This window comes from Astatotilapia calliptera, chromosome 18 (genome assembly GCF_964374335.1).
Source record: "Astatotilapia calliptera chromosome 18, fAstCal68.1, whole genome shotgun sequence".
Lineage (NCBI taxonomy): Eukaryota > Metazoa > Chordata > Actinopteri > Cichliformes > Cichlidae > Astatotilapia > Astatotilapia calliptera.
Genome location: NC_137439.1, coordinates 23,838,954 through 23,862,378, shown reverse-complemented (window position 1 = coordinate 23,862,378; position 23,425 = coordinate 23,838,954). Strand labels below are relative to the sequence as shown.

The window sequence follows — 23,425 nt, the reverse complement described above, 5'->3', positions numbered from 1 at the left end:
TGGTGGTGTATGTTTGTCCATATGCTACTCAGGCCCCTTTTTGCTAAATGAATCCATTTTTAAAATTGCCAATATGTTTCTTGTTTCTTCAGACTTCAATCACCCAATCCATTAAACGACACCGAAGAAGAGTCAGCAGCAGAATAAGCTGTTTGGCATTGGCAGAGAAGATTTGGCAAGTTTTTCATGGACACAGCCCACACACTCAACTCTGCTGCTCAACTCACAAATGCATTTGTCTTACAAATGTGGCATCATTTAAGGGGAAATAAACTGGCTTTCCAACAATATAAGATTTACTGCCAAGAAACATCGTTACAGCAAAAACCAAGTGTGAAGTTTAGTTACATGTACAGTTTGGCTTTCTGCAGGAAAGCTGACAAGTGGCTGTTTGTTTCATTTTAAAATATTGCAAGATAAGATTAAACTTACAACCTGTTTAACAGCGCATAAATTCATATTGGTATGTGTTCCTCTTCATCAGCCAACAACCGTGCATGTAACAGTTTTCTGTTTTTTGTGGAGTTTTCGCAGAACTGATCTCTCAACGTGCAGTCATTGGAAGGTGAGTTAGGCCTTCCACCAGCAGGGGGCAGTAATGCTTCACAGTTGTGAGCTGAACCTTGTAAGATCGGTTTGCATGTATTTAGTATGTATTTGTATTAATGTGAGATTTGGCAGGGGGCGAGAATAAAGAAAAAAACAAGTAAAAATGTTGCATTGGGCGCTTCAGTCGATTTCTTTTCTTTGTGTACAGACTGTGATCAGCTGACCTGCTGCTGCGCTGACATTTAGTGCTCTTTGCGGATTTAGCCAGCTGAAGTCAGATATAAGTAGATGTTACATGAGCTGTATGACTGATTCCCAACTCCTGGATAAGACAAAGCGACTATAAAGGTAACCAAGATGATCGGATCAGTGTTACCTTACACTGAGCAGCTACATCTATATTTTTATATACAGCATAAACCTGCTCTTGTTCTCCAAACAGCTGTTGTCCTGTGGCACAATCATTACATCATGTTCAGAGCTGTGTCTCTGAACATGTTGCACACCCCAGGGCAGCAGCAGCAGTCTCCCTCGCTCTGGACACGCACAGTGATTCACAACTGTTGTGTTTTCAATATGTCCCAGTTGCACAATATTGCATCACTGAATGCACACTATCCCAATCAGTGAGAATCTTTACCACAACATTTAGCTTTTTCTAATTCAATAAAAATGAATATTACACGAGTTTAGATTAATATTTATCTTTTTTTATGAAAAAGTAAGAACAAAACAAAAAACAAATAAACATTTTAATCTAAGAAATTGATCAAACAAGCAGCTGTGAAGCCGAGCTGTTTAGGGCAAGGCGCTTTTGTTTTTGTTGCTGTAGCGCCCTCTAGTGACCAAAGGAAAAAGCGTTTTCCCAATAATGGTGCCACCACTTTTGTGACATGTTGATATTGATATATATGACATATTTGATTAAATCTCCAAAAAGTTATAAGAACATACATTCAATTTCATTTATATAGCAGCAAATCGCAACAACAGTCACCTCAAGGTGCTTTATAGTGTAAGATAAAGACCATAAAACAATATGAGAGAAAACCTCAACTAACAAATGACAAATGACCCCCGTTAGATGTAATGATTAAATACAAACACACAGAGTGAAGAGTTCAGTGAAGAAGAAACAGTCGGTCCCATCATAGTGTGCTGTTAACTGTGCCTGTGCCTTTACTACGCATATGAAAATAGAAACTGTGAAACCTGAAACTCCAAATTTAAACAAAAACGGGCAAATAGCTCAAAGGTTAGACAATAAAAAGCTTCAATCCTTTGGTGAAACTAGAGTGCTTAAGGCAGAAACATGAAAAACAACAGAAAGGAATCAGGAAATGGTTTGACTAATACGAGTCTGATAGAGGATACACCATGATGATGAAGGAAATAAAGGTTAGTCTTTGCAATTACACCTGCACCCGCTGACAGAAACAGAGAGAGGCTGACAAATTGTTGTAGCGTCAGCTGAGTGCTGCACCTTGTGGCACAGTATGACCCAGCTGTTTTGGCACGTGGGGTCCTAAAACGACTGAATATGCAGAAATAATCCTTGCTAATAATAACCTGCTATGCACATACAATATGTTCTGGGCAATTATATGAAAAACAGTCCAGTGATTATTTTAAGGGATGAAGACAAGGATCATTTCAGGATTGTCCCCCCTCCAAAAAACAGAAGATGCAGGTAAGTGATTGAAAATTCAAAGTTCCCCCCAATTTATTTTGGGACCTTTTAAAAACTCTTGTTTCTGGGTTTTCAAACTGCTCACCTCGTGCACGAACCATTTTGCAGATTGAAAATCTATTACACAGAGCATCTTCCTTCCTTTTGGCTCAGAGGCAATTTGAATAAACACAGTGATTCCATGTGAACCCCACCTGCCTGTAATGAAAACAAATGAAACACACAGGCAGCCTGCTCCAGCATGATGCATTCATGCAGCTGGCCAACACCTACAATGATAGCTCATTAATTATTCAATTTATAAGCTGCTCGACACACACACACGCGCACACGCATGCACACACAGTGCACACACAGTGCACATCAGGTCAGGTGTATAGCGTAGAGACAGGAAGGAGAGCTTTGTAGAGTCTAAAACAAGTCTTTATTGGTCAATATACAGGAAGCAGTGGGATGACCACTAAAGAGAGAGAAATCCCAACCACAGAGTTTACAAAAAGAAAAAGAAACTGATATATAAAATAAGTGTCTTGAACATTTTTACAGGGTTTGTTATTATATGTAAAAGAACCTTTTTTTAATCTTTAATCTTCAGAAGCATATTATGACAAAGAGGGAGGGAAAAAGGAAACAAGGCAGTTATTTCACAATGATGACATCACAACCACAGGCCAACAGAAGGAGGGACAGGTGAGCAGGACACATAGTATCAGAGAGCTCAGTGAGAGAGGTCGTCATAGATACTGTCCACACACGAACGTGTGACCGGTGCTTTCCTGTGAGCAGAGATGGGAATGTCACGGTTTCTTTTAGCTTTTAAACAAACTGGAATTTAATTTTGTCAGAGTGAGTGTTAATCAGTAATGACGCCGGTACAAAGAGGAATGACTGTAAGTGAAGTATCCACTTCTTCTTGTAGCTGTGGTGAAGTTGTGCAGGAATGTGGATATACTGTATAAGCGCTGCTTCTTTTCTCCTAAATTTACCACCGTTTCTGTCAACATCTACGCACGACTTCAAACGGGCGCTCCGACAACTTTGCACAATGAATTTACTTTCCTTTACATGAGGGATAAAAACAGCACGCTGATATCTGTGGGTGTCCTTTGCTTTGACATGAAAGCCTGTGTTACAAGCTGCAGATGTGGACTTCTGCAGCCAGTTTCACAGACGCGCCTGTTGCAACTGAACAAAATAGGAAAGAAAATCCTACTTTGTTGGTTTTGCTAAAGGCGAGATCCTACAGTATATAACTCATTATAAATTGTTGGCATCAAAAGCTATTTTATTTGCTCAAGGACGCTGTACACAACATTAGACATCACAGCGGCCTGACTCTGAGACAAGTCTAACTAGATAAACTCGTGACAAGTTAGGTGTTTGTGAAACCGGCAGGTCTAAGATGAGATGCTACTGACTGATAGATGGGAAGTGCAATGTATATTGTTTCTGGAAAATGATCAATACTAGGCACTAAAGTCAGGATATTATAGCCTGTTCTGCATCAATTCTATATCTGTCTCTTATATCTGGAGTACCCCTGTTTCTGTGCACCGATCCTTTATGGTAGGTCCATAATTGCATAGAGGACTCCCTTTACTATGGATAAAACCAAAGGAAACATGGGGTCATAGTGGCAAACTGCAACATTTCTGTATCACTGCATGTGCTGAGTAAAAACCAAAGTTAGCTACTCCTAAACAGTAAACATTTGGGCCACAGCACGGATAGATCTGGCACACACACACACAGATGCAAACAATCAGCTTCTAAGCTAATGGAAAAGTGACTGTTTTAGCTTCAAGATAATCCAAGGAACTCAAAGATGAAAGATTCCGTTAAAAAATTGATATTTCTACTTTGTTCTGTACATGCAGTAAATCAGGACAAATGTGGAATGTTTCTCTTTAGTGTCCAGGCCACAGAACCACAGACTTTAAGGACATAAACGTGTTGTGGTTGAGAAGAGAGGAAACACAGAGAGAGCACAGCTATGTCATACCTACTATCAGGGCCATGGGAATTCTACGTAAAGATGTTACAGATACATGAACTAGCTGATGCGTAGATGGATAGACCTTGCTGTTAAATTGATAAAAACAATCAGTTTGATGGATAAAAGATTTAAAAGTAACGGAGGATACGATACACATACTGAACACTGGGATAAAAGTCAATTTTAAGCTTGTGTTTCGTATCAGTGTCACATCATTTAAGATCTGGCTCGTGGCTCAGAGTTTGGGACTGAATTTATAATGTGCCCACATAATAAATGACTCGACTGTGCTTGTTTGACATATTTTTCTCTGCTTTACTGGTTGTGACGTGAATAATGATGCACACACAGACAACGATTTCCATTCAGTCATACGCCATGTTTGACTGCGTCCAGCAGGGGGAGATGTTACATTAAAAATGACAACATGGGAAGATTCGAAGAGTATTTTCCAGCAACAGATTGTAAATTATTTCATCAGAGTGTGTGTGTGTGTATACCTTTACAGAGCATGAAGGAATGTCTGGTTGATACGTGTGTGCTGTGTATTTTTATGTGTGGGTCCGATGAGAATGTGCATGAGCGTGTGTTTGTGCACATATGTGTTAATGTTTACATGTTCGTGATCAGTATGTTATGGAGGAACTGTCCCATCCGAGTTTCCCCTTCTGCTTTCTCTCTTTAGCAGCTTCTCTCCCTTCATCATCATCTTCCTCTTCATCGCTGTTCTCCGACTCAACACTTGTCACTCCTCCCACCAGCTCTTCCTCCTCCTCTTCTTCCTCCTCCTCATGTTCTTCTTGCCTTACCTCATCACCCAGAGCCTGAGGTCCTCCTATGTTCTAGAGAACAACAAACAAAAATCAGCGTATAAACGACACAACTGCAGGTACGTTCATACTGTTAACAAGTACTGTGGACATTATCTTCAGTCTTCCACTCTGTCCTTCTTCTAAAGAAAATACCCTGATAATGGCATTAAATGCTAAACCACATCTTTCAGAGTTACCTCCATGGGGTTGACAGTGATGGTGAGCGCAGAGTTGTCCCACTCTTCCTCAGCATCTTTGACCTCATCTTCGTCCTCTCTCGACCCTTCCTGATGTGTGGCGTGGATCCTGTAGACTCCAATAACCACGATCACTACCAGTGCTGCGATACAAACCACGATAACAACTGTGGCTGCAGGAGGTGCCGATCCTGTAAAAAACAGTGATTAAAGTAATTATGCACACACACACACACACACACACACACACACACACACACACACACACACACACACACACACACACACACACACACACACACACACAATAATAATAATAACAGTGGTTTCCTATGATACTCATCGTTTCCCTTAAGTTCTCTAACGATCCTGTAAAAAACGAATGAAAATGCTTTACATCGGAGTAACAGAGTACAAGTAAACTAAATGCTCATTAGAATCATAAATTAGAAATTGCAGTGGGGCCACAGTAGTGACTGAATGTACAATTTTGCTATTCAACTGTTTATTTACTGTTATGTTATCTATCTTATGTATCTTCTTTGTTAAACAACACAGTTAGCTAGCTTGCGTACATTTATCAAACACTTGGTTTTTATACTTTTAGCTATATTCCAACTGTTAGTTTTTACATTAAACTACCTTCCTGATCAAAGCTTTCAATCAGTTGTTTTCAGATTAGTTTAGCTATTGTGTCCATGTCCTCCCCTCCAGCTCACGCAGAAGTACCTCACGGGGGAACCTTATTCCCTGGTTGGAAAACATCTCTTGTTTAAAGCGAGTTCTTCCTTTCCACAGTGACCAACTACTGCTCAGCTTTTATCCTTTCTTCCAGGACAGGATAAAAGACAGCATGTCTCATTCACACAAGTATTTTTCTATATCTAAGTGCTTTCTATCTATCTCACATCGGCACACATTCTCACTCCAGTGAACACATCAGCAGCAAATGAGTGTTCACTACTTTAATCAAACCACCAACCTTTCAATTAGTACACGACCTGCTCTACCTCCTGAGAAACAGTCACCCACAGGCGACCGTTGTTAAGGACCAGCGCTTTATAAATGAACTGGACTCTATTTGTGTCTTACCTGACATGTGAGAGTTGAGCGAGTGCATCATGAGTGGGTGATGGACGGGTCTCATGTACTGGGGCTGGACAGCCATGTGATTGGCGTGCTCCACAGGTGCCGAGTGGTGAAGAACACTGACCTATGCAGAACAAATAGAAGACGAAACAGGGTAACATTGAAAGATAAAACAAATAAACCATAAAAATAAGACAGAGACACTTGGTAGATAAGAATGTATATATATCAAACTCACCTCCAAATTGAACTCGTTGCTGGTGTAGCGACCGTTGAGCTCCGAACAGGTGAGTCTGAACCTCCTCTCACTCAGATTGGCTGGTCGCCAGTTCCTGTAGCGCACTTGCCTCAGTGCCTGCTCATAGTGAGCCATGGAGTCCACACCTTGTAACACAGAAAAAGATTTATGCCTTACTAATATCCAACACATGTCATGAAGCAGAACTGCATATTGGCGACATAAATAAGCCTGTAATTAAACGACAGGGACATGTCTCAGGGACCTTTACATCTTTCTTAATGTATGATCGTCTGACTGCTGATTAAAGGGCACGCCATTTTCCAGATTTTTCCCTAAGATGAGACTGCAGAAGGTCACACAGCCTACCATAAATTGATATTCCAGAGGTGGAGTTGGTGGCATCAAGGTGTTTTCCCAACAGAGCACTGTGTTGAATCTCTAGACTTTCTCTGTCTGGATTCAGTTCTTCTCCAATTACCAGAACATCACAGTAGTCCAAATTGTGCATTACCTCCATCACTCCTGGCCTGCGGGCTGCATGCACGCACACAAAATCGCACAAGTGTGAAAGTGTTTGAAATGATAAGATGTCAAATATCCAACACATATATGGTCGAATATAAAACACCTCAACAGAAAGAAAAGCAAAAGATGATTGTAAATTAACTAAAGCATCATTAAGATGCACATATAAGCTGAGAGCATCTATAACAGCCCACTCACGTCCACCGAAGCCATCTCCCTTCATTACTGTGCTTGTGATGTGAAGCTCTTTGAAAGGTGCCACACCCAGCGGGCCCCGGAGGTCGCTGGCAGGCCTGACGAGTCGATTAGATCCAGCAATGGTGATTCTCGGTTCACTGGGCGGCAGCACCATAACTACTGCCTTGATGTCTGGGATGGAGAGACATGTGTCCTCTCCGAAACACCTGACACACACACACACACACACACACACGCACACACGCACACACACACACACACACACACACACACACACACACACACACACACACACACACACACACACACACACACACACACACACAGAAGAGGAGAAGAAAAGGTTACAGGGTAGGACAGCACCTGTGTTGCTGCCTCACTGCTTACGTCTCTTGATTTCACTGCGGCGTATTTGCTTTTGTATAATTTAAGTACCGCAGCTCTGAATTAAAGGCTCAGGAAGCGACAGGGACATTTCTTTATTCCAACTGAACCTCACACACTGCAAACCTATAAGCACAGCAGGCTAACAGTAAAATAGCAAAAATAAAAATCTTAAACCATAAACAGTGCTAGGTTTGGTTGAAAATATTGTTTTTGTGTTCATGATGTTGAGAAAATATGTTTTAAAGGCCTAAACTTTTAGGGCTAGATAAGAAAAAATGTATCTGAAATACATTTCTGAGGGCACACACACACTGATAGCGTTCAATATCACTCCTTCAATTTCCAGCTTCAATCTCATCATCCTTGAAAATACTCTTCATGTACTCTTCCTTCAAATTTACCCCTACAACATTTCACTTCTGATGTTACTGTGAAGAAGTTTCAAGGCACCCCTCATTTCTTTATATTTTACTTCAAACTTTAAGGCTTTCCGAAGGTCTTTCAAAGTTTTTCTTTGGACGTTGGCTGCTTTTTCACTCATTTTCAGTCCTTATACAAAGGTACCAAACTCAAGGGATGACCCAGTGTTGTAATAGACAACTTAGTAAAGAAACAATTTAAATTGCATCTTTGGGCACTTTGTTACTAGCAGCCTGACACAAACACATATTTTGTTGCCATTTGTTTAGTCGACTCTACAAAAAATGTCAACACAGTCTGAAATAAAATCGTATTTTTTGTACCAATGAAGTGATTTCCAAAGAGCTGTTAGCCAAGTGCTTGACATATCTTGGCGTGGGGTGCAGTGTGTCAAGTGGAAACAAAAGAAGTGGCACACACACCAAAAAAAGCTAGAAATGGTCTCAGTGGAAGAAGCCATTCATAAGGGAGGAAACAGGAAGAATCATCTAAACCGAATGCAACCAACATCCAAAGAAGAGCTTAAGAACTACTACATGCTTTATTCCCATGTATGTTTGGATCACTGCACTTTTCATTGTCATGCCCATCTTCCTAGCGAAATATAAAGAAATAAAGGGTTGGCTCTAGACTTTTGCGTAGGATTGCATGCAATAAAACCTCTTTTTAAGTGCTAATGTATTTAGAGCTTTTTAAGATTATTTTAATTTCAATAATAATAATTTTGGGGCTGTAAGAAGATTTCTGCAGTGCTAATAGTGCCTGCCCATTTCACACCAGTATGAAGAAAAAAAACTAACAGTTCAAACTTAGAAATTTATGCATATTCAATCCCTCTTAGCGAAAAACTGGTTTAGAAAATACGTTTTCAGGGGCTTTAAGTGGCCGCTGAGGTGGTTTGTTTGTGCAATCAATTTCTACTAAGGCATCATAATTGATTACCACTTCTGAGGTTTGTTGGATTGCCAGAACAGGCTGGCAACAAAAAAGAAAAACTGGCAAGAATACCAAATTCTCCATTGAGTTTGTTTTACCCACTCATCAAACAGGCCAGCTGCTTTATGAAAACATGTACAGTGCATATTAATTCAAAAGATTTTCTTTCAGTTTTTCCTGTTAAAAATCATTTCCATCGCTTTATCACGAGAAAATCTTTTCTATTCTGGACAAAAATTCTATGAAAGGATGTGAATTTCATTTTTATGTCGGTTTTATTGTGTTGTAAGTAGATTATATCACTATAGAAAAACCCAGTTTCAACTGGACTTAAGTTGAATCGGTGTGATTATGAAAGCGAGCAACAATGAACTCTCACCTGCACATAAAAACATCCCACCTACGTATAAAGAAATGAAATCCACAAAAGGGGATGTTAGCTTTTGAGGTCTCAGATCAATCTTGGCTTGTTACCTGCCTTGACCACATGGCCTCTAGTGCATCACTTTGAAATTTGTCCGTGTGTGTGTCCTGGAAACAACACTGCTGTGGGAACTACTACACAGCAGTGTGGTAGTTCCCACAGCAGTGGGTACAACCGCTGAGTACTATTTCAGTCTGTTTGTGTGTACACTGTCAGCGCGACAAGGTTGCCACCCTTCAAGAAGCAGCCTCCAAGATGGACACAGTCCAACTCGTGGATGCTAACAAAAGGGTGCCAGAAATCTCAGAACTTTACACCCCTGTCCAACATCATTTTTAATTTAACTACACATATCAGGTGTTTTTGTACCTGTTGTACAGGCAATATTTTAAAGATGGATATGGCCCAAGAAAATGTTGATAAGCTACTTATGCTGCCAGACAGGGCTTGTGACATGGAGCAAACACCCGCGGCTTTAAAACAACACAACGTCTTAAAGAATTTTCTGAACACTGTATGTGTTATGTGACTACATATTGTTGTTTTTTTCCCTATTCACGGACTGCGGATTCAACATATCTGCTGAGTGCAAAGGCGGATCTATCTGCCGTTATCTCGAGGAGCGCAGTGAAGTGTTGTCAGAGTCAGACAGCCTCTATTGTTGCTCCTGGAGCTCGCCTCACTTTATCGACCAGCACGAAGCTGATTTGACCCGCCTGCGTTTGCTGCTCAACAAACGAACAGGTGCTGCATGGCTGTGGAGACAAGACGTAAGACACGTGAACATGTACCAAGCACTCAAGCTAGACACAAGTCTCTCTCTCTGGGACAGTAAGCAATATCTATATATGCAATCAAGCATGTTGCATTCAATGTGCTACAGCTTAGTGCTTTGAGGCAGATCGGGTCAGACATGAGCCCCGTAGAGGAAATCCATATCAGTACTGGGATGTAATAATGATCCGATAAGAAACGCAGGAATGAGTTAGTCTCAAAGTAGTAATTCAAACATGGGTGCCACTTACAATTACCACTGAAATCTTAAAAAAAAGACATAATTCACTATTCATTATCGCACAAGATAAAAAAAGATTATTTGAATGTTTCGTCTCAAAGGGAAAGAGAAAGTGAATTCTCTGTGAATTTGTTTAACAAAACCCTCAGTTGTATCTTTTTTAGTTTGTTAACAGTTAACAGTTGGCGGTGCATGCACACTATATATATATCATACAGGTACACATCATCTGTCTTGGTCTATGCACGGGAAAATAAATAATCAGCCTACTACTTGTCTATTCCATCAACTACATTTAATATATAATGTAAGGTTTCGGTCTAGTGGTGAAAATATAGAAAATATCAGCTCACCAAAAGCCAACCGAATATGAATCCAAATTCATGAACACGTTTGTCTGTTTGCAGTACTGGGAAATAATAACATGCAGGAGATTTCTGGACAAGTACTTGAAAGAGCGGCAGGTTGAGTGACTGGCATCATCATCCTGAAGTGCTGCTGCTACTAGTGAACAAAGTCAATTTAATCAAGTCAAATCAAATCAAAGGCAGAGATGGAAGCACAAGAAGAGAGAGGGAGAGAGAAGAGGGAAAACATAACAAAATAGACTCTAGCAATATGGTCTTTGCAATCACCAGGGACAGCTGGCCTGCTTATTGGTTTAATAGTTTTTACACTAATGATCCACCCTACGCCATCTCACTGAGAGCTCGGCTCTGGCAGCTGCTTTGCTCACCACTGTTTCTGTTTGTAGCTGTTTGCATTGCCTGTGACCACTACCCATCTTATGCTGACCACCTTCTTTAAACATTTTACGTTAGATTTCTGGGGATTTTCACAAACATTAAAATGTCAGAAAGAGTTTAAATCTTAATGTCTAAAGAAACAGGCAGAAATTAAAAAAGAAAACAAAACGCAGAAGCATTAAATGTGCAGCTGTTCTGCACATCAAACAGGTCCCTAAATCGCTCCATTACACACTGAATGTAAGGACGGCTATCTAATTTTAACAGTTGCAGGGGGGCGGGCGGCGTGTTGATGCTGTGGTTTGCTTTTGGGTAGAAAGGTTTTAGGTTCGAACATGCTGGTCAGCTCATGCCTTTTAGTGATGAGTTTGCTTGTTCCTTCAGTGCTTGCATGAATATTTTCCTTTTCCCCATTGCAGCTGGGATAAGCTCATTAGGCTAATGTGGGGTGACATACTCCAGTATGTTATCTAGCTAATAATTATATAGCCTGTGTACTGAAAACTACAGAGGTGTGATTTCCACTGCAGGAAGCTAAGCTAATGACCAAATCACTATACATGAAGACATCTCAGGACAAGATTTAATGCTTTATGTTATGACAGGCTGTTTTATGTCTCCAGTAAATGTTTGTGCACAAAACATCCTGAGTATTCCTCCTCCATGAATAAATCTGGTCCCACGAGATTTCCACAAGATGTGTGCGTGCTTGCACAGCGAGTACCAGTCTCTCAAAGTCAATGCACCCCTGAGCAAGATGTTAACTCACAGTACTTCCAGCAGAGCTGCTCCAAAGCTGAGCTCCTCAGTTATGAACAGGTGCAGGAAAGCTGGATGTTTAAAAGCCATGGCGTGTGTTTCGTCTCTTAAATAGCTGAGATAAAAACGCACTGTCAGAGTAAATGTGCACTCACTGTACTGTAGTGGTGATATGCAGCCGTCGGAGGCCTGGTGTGGGGAACTGGCGAGAATTGATGTAGGAGACCTTGGTCATGGCCGTGTTGATGCTGTCCACATCTTCTCCTTCCACCACCAGCACAGACTGGGCCGGGTTAAAATGAAACTGGGAAAAACCAACAAACGACTTGTTCTCATTCAGATTCAAAAGTAAATCAATAAGATGATGATTGGAGGTTTTATGAAAAAGCATGTAGATGTGGACGTCTTAAATTCAACTCCATTATATTCCAGAGATGGAAATGAAAGCGCTTTAACTTAAAAGCGGCACATAAATAAGTTATGGTGCTTTCCTTCTTCCTTTTAGACCAATGCAAATGCAGTTGGCTGTTACTGCGGAGAAATAAGTTGAATGAATCCATTTTTTCCACGCACCTTTATGTCCTTAGCGAGGCTTTCAAGGGAGTTAATATCAAGACCTTCTTTGCAAGCCTGCAAACAGGAGATAACCTTCTGGGTTTCGATGCGACCCGGTCGGATCGTCAGACCCGACAGGCTACCACGGAAATACTGAGTGAACCTTGGGGTTGCTACCTCACCACCTAGTGGGGAAGAGAGAAGATATATGATGTATGAGAGGAGAAAGAAGAGAAAAGAAGAGGAAAGTACAGACGTAACAATATGGAGAAGAAAGCTAAGTGAAAAAGGGGCTAAAATACTGAAAATGTGTGTGCTTTTCTAAGGAAATATACAGAAACCATGGAGAGCTATTTCTCTCAAACTTTTAGATTAAAAGAAAAACATGAAAAAAAATTACATCAGCGCCAGCATGAAAAAAAGTACTTTGATTACTTTGAAAGGAACATTGCTCTTTAAATAGGTGTTTAAATAGGTTTAGGTACAAATTTTTAGGTTAGGGATGTGAAATGTACACATACATTAAGTGCTGTACACTCTAGATAAGCAAGAAAAGCAGACATCATGACCTACAGAATATAGTCTGCAGTATTCAAGGAAACATCGCAGGACGCAACAGAACAGCTGATTTTGACAGCTTGTCACATTGGATTTATGACTTTGACAGATGGTAGTGTGAGTTTGACCTAAAATGTTCTGCAACTGCCACAGCCGGTGGGAAATACAAACTAACCATTCATATAAGCTAAATAAAACCAGTAAGTGGAAGCCAACACCTTGGCACAGTCCTCTGTGTAAAAGGTATCACAGCAGTACAGGCTGTGGAGGTCTGTCAAGCCCTGACATCTTCTTAAGAGTGCACTTTTTTCATATGGAGAGCGTAGCAGATTTTCCTGTCAGCTCTGCCCCGTGGTACAATTTTACCACTTCTTATGACAGGTGTAATTTCCATACAGGTCTAACCCCCCCCTTAAGGTAAATTACTTCCTGCCTGAGTCTTTCAGGCCAGTTATGGCTTACGTGTTTGAAAATTCTCGTAAAAGGTGACAGCTCCTCTTAGAGTAATGCAAAAATGGTGGATGTCGCTCTATTTGTAGTTCATAATAAACCGAGTGTCACAAACAAGTATGTCACAGTAGCAATGAAATATTTACACAGTCTTTAATTGAATTGAATAATTGAATTTCCATTTCAAGAATTTGATCATTATTATTTTTACTGAAACATATTGATTTTATTTTATCTGGGAAAATGACTTAACTTGTTTATTAACCCAGACAAAAACAGTGTATGTATGAAGTGGTCCTCTACTGGTGCTTCTTATTCAGTGCTTCCCCCCCTTTTCGTTTCCAACTGAATATAACTTTTTAGCATTGCAGAATACTGACTCAGCAGTTTTGTTATTTAAAGTTGCTCACTCATTTAGCAGAGCTAGGAGGTTCTCCTGGGACAGAGCTATTCTGTACAGAGGCGCTCGGGGGAATTGTAGACAGACACTGCAGATGATATTCAGAACTAGATGGCCTGCACAGGGCTGCAGGCATCTACTCCCTCAGCTCAGTCAGTGTGAATCATACAAGGGTGTATACATGTGGAGCTGAGAGAGAATGCTCAGCAGCAGTTCCTGCATCACATATTGTAACAGAAAATGTATTGTTGGTATGTGTAAGAGGAGGTCTGTATGACACGATGTTCTGACTTTATCTTTGAAGGTAGAAGGTTAGTTGAATAAGTTAAATGAAAGCAGACATGCTTAAACTTATAGATTTTGTTTCAATTAACCTAACGACAACCAAATCAATAAACCTTTGATTGATCTGGATGTCTTATATGTCTGTGTGCTGTGCTACCTCAGACTTTAGTCCAAAAACAAACAGGCTGAATCATTAGTGTTCAATTTTTTATAGATGACATAGATGAAAAAACACTTAAAATTATTCCCCAGTTATCACAATTCTACACTAATGTTTCACATGAAAAAATACAAAAACTACATGCAAAAATCTTGATCCACCTCTCATTTCTTTACATTCTGCAAATGGAAAATGGACAACATGTGGAGCGATTTGCAAACAAACATGTGGATGCAGTATATCAGAGAAAAAACAGAGCTTTGGATGTTGGCTGATTGCACTCTGCTTCAATAATGTTGAGATTTGAGCTCTAGGGAGGCCAATGTATGACTGATAATAATCCATTGTATGTTTTTCTATCCAACTATGCTTTTACTGTACTGGCAGAGTATGGGATCATTGGGCATTGTCATAGTGAAAAATTCAACTTTTGCCAATCAGATGCTTTCCAAACGGTGGATCAAAATCTGGCCGTAATTTGCTGTGTTTTTATCAATTTTGATAAGATCTCCAACACTGCTGGCTGAAATGAAGCCCCAAACCATGACAGAGCCTCCATCGTGCTTCACAGACTTATTGTTGTAGCTCTCTTCTGACAATTTATTGGAAAAATTTCGCTTTGGCTTAATCGCTCTGTAAGACCTGTTGCTATGTCTGTTAAGGTATACTTTTACCGCATTGACGGTGTGAAAGAAGTTGTTAATAATCAGACAGCTTCAAGATGGATCAAAATTTGATGATACTTTTCTCAGCACCATTGGCTGAATTGGCCACAAACCACAACAGAGCTTCCACCATGTTTTACAGATAGCTGTAGGCACTCAGACTCACATTTTTGAGCCAAAAATGACAAATTTGGATTCATTCACTCCATAAGACCTGTTTCCACTGATTTTCTGTCCAGTTCTTGTGTAATCCGGCATACTTCAGCCTTTTCACCATTTCCTTTCCTTAAGTACAGCTTCTTGACAGCCACTCTTCCACTGAGACCATTTCTGATGAGGCTTCAGTGAGCAGCAGACAGATGAGCTGAAGGGCCAGATATATCTCACAGGTACTGTGTCAGGTCTTTTATTGGATTGCCCGTCCCCCTATTTCTCAGGGATATGACTTCCAGATACTGGTCATCTCTTTTAGACAGTTTTTTAGGCCTGCCACTTCTTCTTTTGCTATGTTTTTATAGTTTTGTGACACTTAGTAGATATATCACAATCTGTGTCTACAGTGACACAGTGTTCCTTCACATACAAAAAGCAATCTAAGTTTATTTTCCATACATAGGTGGACTCTTGTTGTTCTTATAGTACATTTCTTAAACCCATACACTCAGAGCAGAGATGGTGAGGATTGTGCATTTTGGAACACAGGTAGGTGTAAGTGGGAGCAGAGAAGGCCTAATTTGCCTGTCTATCATCTCCCTTTCTTTCTACCTGTGTAAAGGTTTTTCATCGCCAAGACATGTTTTCCTGCAAAATGACATCCAAACGTGCATCTATTTTACATAGATTTGCACAATCAATCAAAACGAAATAAAACAGAGAAGAGTAGACACTGAAGAGTACAATGCCAGATACTATAGCTAGCAGACCTTGGATACATGAGTTGTGACATTTTGGAAGATCATTCAGAAAACATTTGCTTAAAAATCCTCAGGAGAGATCTCCAGATTTCAAAGACATACTCTGCATTAAATTACACATTTGCCCTTGGACTGATGCTTTTAAGCAAGTATGTTTCATTCCTGTCTCATGTCCCATTCTTGTTTTCTTTGTGATTCTCTTGCATTTTATTTGGGCAAACTGACTCATTAGCGCGCTCTAGGTCAATGCATGCGTATCAACATTAGAAAATGTTTGAATATTTCAAAAAACTGGATCTTGTTTGACTCTGTTGTCCTACTCAACTTTCTCTTGAAAGGCACACACACTAATCACACCAGTAGCCGCACGCGTTTCATTCACTCTTGTTTTGCTCCCGCTGCTTCGCTGCCATTACTGCGACACCTTGAAAGAGCAGAGCCATAATTAATGTTATTAGTTACAACTGCGCGTTTCCTATTATGACGAGTCAAAACGAGAAAGGTCTGGTGGATTACCTCCAGTCCAAGAATACATGTTTCTTTGCTGCCTTCTCAAAGGATTTCAAAAGGAGTACATTATGCTGCTTTCTTTTGATTGATGCCTTTCATTTCCCACATAAAATCACCCCACGCTCTTTTTAAAGCTTCTTATTTGCTAAAATTTCTGAATACTGTGAGGGCTGCTTAAAAAAGTCCACACCCACGGCCGTGTCGCAGATTAAATGAAATGGGACGGCGAACTCACATTTGCCGTTCAAGCTCAACGACAAATTAATGCCACAGAAAACTGTTTAGACCCAACAACAGCCAAACCGTTCTCTGGGGTTAACCTTGTAAAGAAAACAACACGCATCTTCTTTTTGCTCTCGGGGCAGTGAAAAGTACAGTCTAAATGCCTTTTTATTCCACATGTCTCATCATTATGTTGTTGATTGTGGTGAAAGGGAGGATGGAGAAATGAGAGACTCTGAAAGGCAATCTTGCTCGCTAATGGCCTGCAAAGTTATCAGTTGCGGCTTAGTGAAGCTTAAAGCGGCTTCATTGGGATGTAATAGCTGGCAAAGTTGTCCTCCATTCACTCTAGCTAATCCTTCCTTCAGGGCTTTCTCTCACAATCAGAGATTCATGGAAAGAGGCGGCAAGAGAGGGCTGTATGAAGCAAGGAAGAAAATGATGACGACAGAAAGAAAATTGCAATCAGGCACAGGATGAAACGAAATTTAAGCAGCAACCAAAATGCCATCAGGATTGAAGCGTTGGATGATGCTGGCAAGGGTTGTGAATGTGATTTAGGCAGGCAGCAAGAAAAGGATCACTACTGTCTCTTTCTCATATGAAGCACTTTATTTTTGTAATTATTCAAGTAATAAACATGACAGCAGGGTAGCTTTTATTCAGTCCAACGCGATCTCTGCACGCTCCCGTTCCCTGTCGCTGGAAACGACGGCGCAGAATTTCCTGTTTGATACCCGCTTGGCTTGTGCCACAGGAAACAGCTCGCAGGCCGGGGATGTAAATGTTAGTCTCTTTATTTATTTTCGCCTTCTTTCTCACTATCTCCCTTTGTGATTCAAATGTAATTTTAAACATCTCTGGGCTGCTCTGCCTTTTTATTGATGCGGTTTCTTTATGCTTATGATATGTTGTCAGCATTTTTCAGGCTGGTAACAACCGCGCATTAAAAGAAAACATGTTTTTGACTGCTGCACCTGCAGTTTTCGCACAGACTATTCGGTTTCTTGGAGCATAATGCATTTCATTATGCATTTCAGTGGCCTGCAATGCACACACTGTGAAATGTATTGCTTTCAATAGTGTTCCTGCACAGTGCAATTATGTCACATGTTGAGTATTACATTGTATCAGAATACGCAAGACCTGCTTTCAATTTCCTGCTTTACAAAATCAGGACAACATATCATTTCCTTTTTTTATTTATCTCATTAAAGGGATGTATGCAGCCTTGAAACAATTAATTAACCCTGGTGCTTTTAAATAAAGCATTAAAAATGGCTGTTTTTCTATGCTTATGTATGGTAAACACACACACACACTGACCTTGCCAGCAGGCGCCCACGGTCAGCTGCGTATCGATCTTCGAGGCATGGATCGGCCAGTCATCTGTCACTAGGTAGGGTTCGTAAGTCACGCCATCCACAAAAAGAGTCACTGCAGGAAATTCCACGTTGATTACATAATAGTGCCATTCCTTGTCACAGATCTGTAAAGCACAGAGAAAAACTGTCATATCGCTATGCTGCCAGTAAATTATATGTCCTCTTAGTACGCACTGAAACACGACAACAGGCCCGATTAAAACAGAAATGAAAAAGGGGCAGCTTTAAAAATACATTACTGAAGCAATTACACTTTTTTTTTGGTTTTTTTTATTATTATTAGTATTATTATGGAGCGTATTGCCATGGGGGATTATGTTTATAGGGCTGCTGTTATGAACATGATGATGTTTACTCCAAACCCAAAAGCGCATCCTTGAATGCTCCCTGCCTTTCTACCTCCAATAAATGAGACGCATCAAATTCCTCTTCTTTTCCCCGGATCATTTGCTCCCTGTCGTCAGACCGCTAATGAGGTTTCCGTCTAATGAGCTGTTCATTAAAGGCACACGGTGAGTGACAAACACAGCTGTAGAAAGAGTCGCGCGTCACACAACTTTTATCAACCTTCACAAACATTCTCGATCGTGAGAACTTATAAAGACAGAGCCTGTTCTCTCGCTTTAGCCTTTCTGTGGGGCGTTTACATGCTGACTGGGTTCTCTTCACGTGCACAGTTCAAAGACATGCAGGTCTGCTTAACAGGTGATCCTAAACTGGATGTAGGTGTGAATGGTTGGATGTCTCTGTATGTTATTCCAGCTGCCACACTGGTGATCCGTCCAGGATGTACGCTGCCTGTCGCCATGTGACAGCTGGGCCCAACAGTGACCCTGAACTGGACAAGGGGAAGAAGCCAGTATGTGTTCCTGTTACACAGAATGGAGCTTTCTAACAAAAAACATGCAATGACTTGTGTTTTTTAGCAGCGACAACCAGCTTTAAAAACAATAATGAAATAATATTTTCTTTTAAGTCAATATTGTATCAAGTGGCTTCTTATTACACATCTGGCAGTTACAGAAAAAAGCTGCTTTAATTTGGAGCTGTTAGAGGCCATCTAATGAAATCTAATTTTTACAGAGGCCTTAAAAATAACAATACACCAGTGAATTCAAAGAATGGCTTCAACCTCGAAGAGCACTGCAATGCTTCCAAGAAAAGTCACAGGTCTAATTAAAATATCAATACGTTCTTAGCATACTGTGACAAGACTCTGGCATTTTCTCTTAGTGCATGTTAGGACAACCTGCCGTCCTGCACAGTGCCGAACACAGTAAACAGCTATAGAAATGAGAAAAAAACAAAGTTTCATGTTTTATGCTGTTAAATGGGGGAGTACAAGTATAGTTTATGGCCCAAAGCAATAATGGTACAAACAGCGCTGCATGGGGCCCTGAACAACTTCTTTCACAAATAATGAGGCCACAGTGGGTGTTTTCTAAAATAAATATTTTCAAATGAAACTGCACTTTCTTTTAAAGGTTATTATTTCTGGGCACTTGAGGTAAATATAATTTCAAAGGTATTCAGACAAGAAAAGGCCAGACTGTTTTAGTTGAATCAGTCTGGTGGGCAGGATTTGGTTAAAGATGGAGGAAAAGATTGGTTTGCATGGAGCAGAAAAATATCTGCTAATTTCAGATACGAAGAGAAAACATAACAGGTGGACGGAGGATTTCTCATTAAGGCCAAGTGGCCACACACACGGACACGGAGAATAAATTTCTGCTTAAGCTTACATATAAACTAATGTAGACGAAACCTTTGTTGGAGCAACTAAGAATCTCGAGGGATGTTAGCTTTATAACATGATATGCTGACAGAGAGGAGAGCCCAGAAACTGCTCCTACCCACTAGACCTCACTTTTTAAAACCACCTTCAGATGTGATGATTCAAGATGTTTTATTCGGATGTAGTCATCACAACCTACATTTTGGTAGCATGACATTCCTCACGTCATGCCTCTTTTCTTCTTCTTTTTTTTAACCTTCCTTTACTGTACATTAAGTGAAATATTCGGGCAAGTCACCCGTGTGTTATTAACAATGACAGTGTATTTTAGTTTCATCATCTCGCATTCAGGATTTGCACGGGTACTTGACTAGACAGGCAGAATGAATTGCCACTTTCATTTAGCCGCTGGTTGGCTGACTGCCTGCAGAGGTGAGTGCATGCCTCTACAATTATCAGCACTGTTTATGTGGGTGACTGTCTCCACTTATATGGCATTATACTGCATTTTCCTAGAGCTGTGACTATGTGGAGCTTATAAAAGCACAGTTTGGGACACCAGATGACTTACCCTCTGGGTGCAATGGCCACTGCCTCTTGGCTTCCATTGTGTCCTATCAAGGCTCTTTTCTATACTCTTGTCAATGATTACAGTTTGACTACAGATAGAGTTAAAGGGGAAAAAACATGCTCAAATGATGTTGTTAGACTTGTTATTGAATTGATTGGTCGATACTGCTCAGACTACAAGCAGACAACAAACAGAAATCTGAAAATTTCTGGTGCAAAATCTTGCGTCTTGCCTACAGACTGTATATTTCTGTACAAATATCAATGCCACGTAGCAGATGCAAAGATGCAGTTTGTTTTAGTTTAAGAGCTAAGGATTATGAAAATGGCATTAGTTTGCAAATGGTTCTGAATGAGTAACAAAACTAGTAAACCTAAATCCTGTAACTGAAATCTATCCTGGTGACGCTATAGTAAATGATTCATCCTCAGGGAGAACAGATAGATATCTGCAATACATTTTATGCTGATCCATTCATTATTGAATTCATATTTCAGGTCAAAGTAGCAGACTGAACCACAGCACAGACATGAACAGAGTTAGCATGGCTACAAATCCCTTCGGCAACTCTCCATTTCCAGACAAACTATAAAAAAGTTTTGCTGTAAGGCTGAGTTATTGTGTTGTGTGTTGCTGTTGCTTTTCTCTGCTTTTGATTATAATAACTGATGGAGTGGTTTCCAAACAGAAATAAAGACGAATAACATCTATTTTTATATGCAAGTTTTCGAACGCATGCACAGTGACTGCATGCTTGAAAAATAAATATCATGCATAATGATAATGCATAATCAGACTGTATTTGAGAAATATCTCAGCACCAAAGCATGACAGAGAATGTAAAACTGAATCTGAAACCTGAACCTGAAAGCTAAAAAAATGACTAGAAATATTACAGAAAGATCACAGATCAACTTTCTCGACTAGCTTCAGTGCGAAAATTTATTTGCACATATACTCGACTACTTCATCCAAGAAAGATTAGCTTCAGAATCCAATCTCTCACTGACTTTGTTTATGCAGCTGACTGTCTAAACTGTCTAAAATAAATCGTGCTCACATATTTAAAAATGCACACACGCACATCATTAGCAGATACCATCAGCAATTCTCTGTTGCAGAGCCATGTTTGTATACGCATTGCTTGTCTGATGACATATTAGTTAGTGTGAGCTTGAAAGTACTTCTCCTCTGCATCAAAGTAACGAGACAATGAATGCTGAAACAGTTTAATGAGCTGGTCCTCGGGCAGGTTGCAGACCTGTTTAGGATGGATGCTATCATCACAGCATTACCACAACAGAAAGAGAGAAAATAGGAGAGACAGAGGCTGAAGTGCAGAGACATAAACATCACGTCTGCACTAACATAGAAGTTCAAAATGCATTTACAGTTTTCTTAACTTTTGGGATTTCCTACCAGGCTAAATTGGGGCATTTTTGGAAAATATTTTTCAGGTCGGTTACCTGGCAGTTGTTATTTTTGCAAATTTTTCCTTTCCTACTACCAATAAAAATAAAAACTTAGGTTATATTTTTCACCCTGAATGAAAGAAACATAAGAAACAGGACATACAGAAGACACAGCGGACAGACAAACAGTCCAATGATTCAAAAATCACTTTAACAACCTCCACAGAACATCATTTTTTTGTCGTTTTCCTCCATGAAACCCTTTTGAATTCATGTGTTTGCAGAGGGAATGTGCAAGTAAAAGTGCTGATTGTGGCTTTTAGGTATGACACACTTTGAATATTTTAACCTCAAACCATATTTGCATTATTGACACACTCACACAGGTGCTTTCACTATTTCTGTCAGGACTTCTTGTGCTTGCTCAGTTAGCTTGTTTTACATTTTTCAAACATAGAGAACATTTGGGCATGCCACTACCGGAAAAACACAAGGTCAATGTCTTCCATTTAACTGAGTTAGCTAAGGGTTTTTTAAATACTGGCTCACTGTCAAGGCTTACTGGGAACCTTGATGGCATAAAGCCATCATTAACAAAATTAGTTTCTCTTTTTTTCTGCTACTCCAAACCAATACCTGCTATGAATCAGTCTAACAGGAAGGAAATTTTAGTAAACAATTGTTTTATTGTTTAATTTCATCAGAAAGACCAGCACATTGTGTGCAAAAATAAAAGGCTTTGTTACAATGTGACTGTCATTTCCCAGCATTCAACGCTTCAGCTTTTTTAAATAATCGGATTAAAACCCCCCCACTTAGAGCGCTCAATCAATTAGACAGAAAAATCTGTGTGCTGCCTACGATTATGTCCTTAATTGTTTTGCATAGATTCAAGGACTGTACAGACAGTATCCTCTTTCTAATCATTTCTCTACCACAGTATGGAGTAGGTCTCTTCTGACAAAGGTTCATCTTGGAGACTGTGGTGACTAAGCCTTACCTTACTCAGCCTGATTTCCTTTGTAGAGAATATTACCATGCAGCAGCAGCGGCAGTGTTTTATTGCTGAGGATAAAAAGCTGGAGATAAGCCAGTCTATCTTGTGGAGATCTGCCACGGTGTATTTACGAGAGGCTATTACATCCTACACACCAGCAGAGAAGAAGGAAGATCTTAAGAGCCACTTGGACCTAGAAAATATTGCACAGTCTCAATTCAACAAGGACTCAATTGAGGTTTTTCACCCAGAAGATCCCTGGCAAAACAATTCGATGCTGCCAGCTCTGCGTTAGACCAGCTGCTAACGAGGAAAGCGGCGGCCTCGAATCTTTTATTTTTGGGCCAAACAGAGGTTATAGGTTGTGTGAACCTTTTCTGAGGAGGACACCAAAGCACAGTTTCACAGACAGCATTAGTGCTTTTTAGATCTGCTGACATCGACAGAATAATGAGGACATTGTGCTGGCTGCTGAGGAGCCCTTTAATAAGGTCAAGTTTATTTCGATATACTGGAGAGGTTTCAGATGTGGGGACTTCCTTACAATCTTATAAAATATATATGATGGCGTTTTCATCTGTTTCAAGTGAAAACTAACCTTTTGTCTGATCAGATTTATTAG

The 23,425-nt window shown here is 40.1% G+C and overlaps 1 protein-coding gene across 1 annotated transcript in view; it reads right to left on the bottom strand.

Moving 5' to 3' along the window:
• Positions 1-2,640: 2,640 nt before the first annotated feature.
• The window catches only part of clstn2a (calsyntenin 2a), a 155,341-nt gene continuing 134,556 nt past the window's right edge, over positions 2,641-23,425 (bottom strand). Inside the window, exons 10-18 of the mRNA XM_026150793.2 lie at positions 18,030-18,192; positions 12,558-12,724; positions 12,140-12,288; positions 7,298-7,503; positions 6,941-7,108; positions 6,572-6,717; positions 6,337-6,457; positions 5,245-5,435; positions 2,641-5,077 (exon numbers count right to left, since the gene is read on the bottom strand). Coding sequence (XP_026006578.1) covers positions 4,862-5,077; positions 5,245-5,435; positions 6,337-6,457; positions 6,572-6,717; positions 6,941-7,108; positions 7,298-7,503; positions 12,140-12,288; positions 12,558-12,724; positions 18,030-18,192 — 1,527 coding nt within the window. The 3' untranslated portion in view covers positions 2,641-4,861. The remainder of the gene's footprint in view (positions 5,078-5,244; positions 5,436-6,336; positions 6,458-6,571; positions 6,718-6,940; positions 7,109-7,297; positions 7,504-12,139; positions 12,289-12,557; positions 12,725-18,029; positions 18,193-23,425) is intronic.